Raw genomic sequence first — 5,029 nt, forward strand, 5'->3', positions numbered from 1 at the left:
TAATAACATTGGAAATAGGGAAAGAAAGTGACAATAACATCAGGAAAAGAGACAAAAAAGTGACAAAAATGTTATTTTTTTAAAGATTTGATCGTTATAAGAGGAAAAAGAAAAAGTGTTTTAAACACATTGACAAAAAAGTGACAAAGATGTCGGAAAAAGTGTCCACAACGTTGACTTTTTTCGGCCGACGGTTGAGTTATTTTTGGATGTTTCCATGACGATGGAGCTGCGTTGGTCACAGAGTCTTTGAACCAAACAGGAAGAGGAAAAAGAAAAAGTGTCTCACACCCGGAGCAGCAGCAGCAGTGTGATGTTCTCCGTCTGAAGATGTTCACGTTCTTCTTCTTCTTCTTCTTCTTCTGTCCCGGTTTCTTCCTGCACTCCGCTCTGATTGGACGCTGCACGGCTACAGGTGGGCGTCTGGGTCATTTATCAGCGTTTAAATGTCATTTATCAGCGTTAAAATGTCATTTATCAGCCTTTAAATGTCATTTATCAGCTTTAAATATCATTTATCAGCATTTAAATGTCATTTATCAGCATTTAAATGTAAGTTATCAGCATTTAAATGTCATTTATCAGCATTTAAATGTCATTTATCAGCGTTTAAATGTAATTAATCAGCATTAAAATGTCATTTATCAGCATTTAAATGTCATTTATCAGCATTTAAATGTCATTTATCAGCATTTAACTGTCATTGATCAGCGTTTAAATGTAATTAATGAGCATTTAAATGGTATTCATCAGCGTTTAAATGTCATTTATCAGCGTTTAAATGTCATTAAGTCAAGCATTAATGTCATTTATCAGCATTTAAATGTCATTTATCAGCATTTAAATGTCATTTTATCTCATTTACTGTCTATCGCTTAAATAAATGTATTAATAGCATTAAATGGTATTCATCAGCGTTTAAATGTCTTTCTCAGCTTTAAATGTAATTATCGCATTTAAATGTCATTTATCATCATTTAAATGTAAGTTATCAGCATTTAAATGTCTTTATCAGCAGTTTAAAATGTCATTTATCAGCGTTTAAATGTAATTAATCAGCATTTAAATGTCATTTATCAGCGTTTAAATGTCATTTATCAGCATTTAACTGTCATTTATCCATTTAAATGTAATTATCAGCATTTAATGTCATTATCATCGTTAACATATCTTTATCAGCATTTAAAGTAATTTTATCCAGCGTTTAAATGTCATTTATCAGCATTTAAATGTCATTACTCAGCTTTAAATGTCATTTATCAGTCAATTTAAATGTCATTTATCAGCATTTAAATGTCATTTATCAGCATTTAAATGTCATTTATCAGCGTTTAAATGTAATTAATCAGCGTTTAAATATCATTTATCAGCATTTACTGTCTTTATCACAATTAAATGTCATTTATCAGCATTTAAATGTCATTTATCAGTGTTTAAATGTCATTTATCAGCAATTAAATGTCATTTATCAGCGTTTAAATGTCATTTATCAGCGTTTAAATGTCATTAATCAGCATTTAAATGTCATTTATCAGCATTAAGATGTCATTTGTCAGCATTGAAACACCATTTATCAGCATTTAAATGTCATTTATTAGCATTTAAATGTCATTTATCAGTGTTTAAATGTCATTTATCAGCATTTAAATGTAATTTATCAGCGTTTAAATGTCATTTATCAGCATTTAAATGTCATTAATCAGCATTTAACTGTCATTTATCAGCGTTTAAATGTCATTTATCAGCATTTAAATGTCATTTATCAGCATTTAAATGTAAGTTATCAGCATTTAAATGTCATTTATCAGCATTTAAATGTCATTTATCAGCGTTTAAATGTCATTTATCAGCATTTAAATGTCATTTATCAGCGTTTAAATGTAATTAATCAGCATTTAAATGTCATTTATCAGCATTTAAATGTCATTTATCAGCATTTAAATGTCATTTATCAGCATTTAAATGTAAGTTACCAGCATTTAAATGTCATTTATCAGCGTTTAAATATCATTTATCAGCATTTAACTGTCATTTATCAGCCATTAAATGTCATTTATCAGCGTTTAAATGTCATTTATCAGCGTTTAAATGTCATTAATCAACATTTAAATGTCATTTATCAGCATTAAGATGTCATTTACAGCATTGAAACACCATATCAGCATTTAAATGTCTTATTTAGCATTTAAATGCATTTATCAGATTTAAATGTCATTTATTAGCATTTAAATGTCATTTATCAGCGTTTAAATGTCATTGATCAGCATTTAAATGTCATTTATCAGCGTTTAAATGTCATTTATCAGCATTTAAATGTAATTAATCAGCATTTCATTGTCATTAATCAGCGTTTAAATGTCATTTATCAGCGTTTAAATGTCATTTATCAGTGTTTAACTGTCATTTATCAGCATTTAACTGTCATTTATCAGCATTTAAATGTCATTTATCAGCATTTAAATGTCATTTATCAGCGTTTAAATGTAATTAATCAGCATTTAAATGTCATTTATCAGCATTTAAATGTCATTTATCAGCATTTAAATATCATTTATCAGCATTTAGCTGTCATTTATCAGCAATTAAATGTCATTTATCAGCGTTTAAATGTCATTTATCAGCGTTTAAATGTTATTTATCAGCATTTAAATGTCATTTATCAGCGTTTAAATGTCATTTATCAGCATTTAAATGTAATTAATCAGCATTTAATTGTCATTAATCAGCGTTTAAATGTCATTTATCAGCGTTTAAATGTCATTTATCAGTGTTTACTGTCATTTATCACATTTAACTGTCATTTATCAGCATTTACATGTCATTTATCAGCTTAAATGTCTTTATCAGCATTAACTGTCATTTATCCAATTAAAATGTAATTATCAGCATTTATGTCATTCATCAGCGTTAATGTCTTAATCAGCATTTAAATGTCATTATTAGCATTAAATTCATTTATCACGTTACTGTCATTATAGTTAAATTTATTTATCAGCATTAATGTCATTTTCAGCGTTTAAATGTCTTTATCAGCATTTAAATGTAATTAATCAGCATTTAATTGTCATTACTCAGCGTTTAAATGTCTTTATCAGCGTTTAAATGTCATTATCAGTGTTTAACTGTCATTTATCAGCATTTAACTGTCATTTATCAGCATTTAATGCACATTATCAGTATCAGCATTTAAATGTCATTTATCATCATTTGTCATTTTCAGCATTTAACTGTCATTTATCAGCAATTTAAATGTCATTTATCAGCATTTAAATGTCATTTATCAGCATTTAACTGTCATTTATCAGCATTTAACTGTAATTTTGCTTTATGACTCATGTTATAAAAGTGTATTTACAATATCGTCATTACTCTACAATCTTCAGCCACTATAATCAGTCATTTAATTGTGTTTTTCTGTATTATTTATTGAGTTGTTTGCTGTATCTTATGGAAATAATGTTGTCTTCAAAATCACCTGAAACAACAACAAAGATGCATTTTTGAGCCTTTTTCATGTTAATAATGGAGCTGTCAGCTAGTTATAAGACGTGAAAATAATCCACTAAATTTAAATAACTGTAGTTTCCTGCTCCGCCGTTCGCTGGAGGCCGAGTGGAGGACACGACGGGCGTGTTTCCTCGAGATAAAACAGGAAGCAGGGCTAAAAACGGGCCGTGAACAGGAAGTCAGTGACACAGAGCTGCGTCCAAAAACAGACGCTGGGACAACGTGGAGGCGGAATATTTCCGTTTGATTCAGTCGTGTCTTTGAAGGGGAACCACCGTCTTTGTCCAACTTTGGACCCTCCGTTCCTGAGTTTTTAACTTTTCGTTGCTTTTTATCGATGACGGATGTCATGTCATTCCAATGTTTAGTCCATTTTTTCTGCGCTTTAATTGACATTTTTGTATTTTTTTCTGCGTTTTTCAAGCTTCTTTCCAACATTTTTGTCTCTTTCTTTCCCTATTTTTTTATGTTTCAGAAGCTTTTATGACGTTTTTGTCCCTTTCTTATCAACGTTTTGATCACTTTTGTCCAATGTTTTTCTTATTTTTTTTCGGTGCTTTTAACTTTTGGGTTATTTTTATTCAAGTTTTGGTCATCCTTTTGACATTTTGTCTCTTTTCCCGATGTCATTGTCACTTTCTTTCCATTGTTCCAACGTTTTAGAAGATTTTATTACATTTGTTTTTTTTCCAACTTTTTGGTCATTTTTTCCAATGTTTTTGTCAGTTTTTTCTTTGCTTTTTCCGACATTTTTGGTCATTTTTTCCAACGTTTTTGTCAGTTTTTTCTGTGCTTATGGCGACATTTTTGTCACGTCGTGTGAGAAACCTTTTCCTTTTCCTCTTATAACAATCAAATCTTTTAAAAAAAATGACATTTCGGTCATCTTTTTGACACTTTTGTTGCTCTACCTGATGTTGTCACTTTCTTTCCCTTTTCCGTTTTTTTTTTTTTTTTTTTTTTTTTTTTTTTTACATTTTGGTCATTTTTTTCAATGTTTTTGTCAATTATTAGCGTTAGCCAGAGCCAACTCTTTCACCACTTAGGGAGCAAGATGTTGATCTAGTTTATTTGATTAGGACAATGCACATTAATGAGCGTTTCTAAATGCAGCAGTGTTAGCCAACTTGCTATTTTTCCACTGTAGTCCTCGCTAGGATGCGTGTCTTTCATGGCGGGAAGAAACCGGAGCACCCGGGAGAAACCCACGCTAACACGGGGAGAACATACAAACTCCACACAGAAAGGTCCGGAACGACCTGGATTCGACCCAAGAACCTTCTCGCTGTGAGGCAGAAGAGCTAACCACTTAGCCACCGTGCTGCCATGCGGTCTGGATGTACCCCGCAGAGGTCCGTAGTCCTCAGAAATCCACCGGAGTTTAAGATTCCAACACAAAGAAAGCCAAAGGAGACGTACATCAAATTCCTCTACCTCTCTCTTTTTAGTTTAATAGTTTATTTGAACATAAAAACAAAGACAAAAAAACAACAACTTTAAAATAAAAGATTTATATACATGC

At 30.9% G+C, this 5,029-nt stretch overlaps 1 protein-coding gene across 1 annotated transcript in view; it reads left to right on the forward strand.

Moving 5' to 3' along the window:
* Nucleotides 1-290: 290 nt before the first annotated feature.
* LOC116691930 (uncharacterized) overlaps nt 291-5,029 on the forward strand; it is an 18,822-nt gene continuing 14,083 nt past the window's right edge. Inside the window, exon 1 of the mRNA XM_032519854.1 lies at nt 291-415. Within this exon, the coding sequence (XP_032375745.1) occupies nt 331-415 (85 nt within the window). The 5' untranslated portion in view covers nt 291-330. The remainder of the gene's footprint in view (nt 416-5,029) is intronic.

This window comes from Etheostoma spectabile, chromosome 7, assembly GCF_008692095.1.
Source record: "Etheostoma spectabile isolate EspeVRDwgs_2016 chromosome 7, UIUC_Espe_1.0, whole genome shotgun sequence".
Taxonomy (NCBI): Eukaryota; Metazoa; Chordata; class Actinopteri; order Perciformes; family Percidae; genus Etheostoma; species Etheostoma spectabile.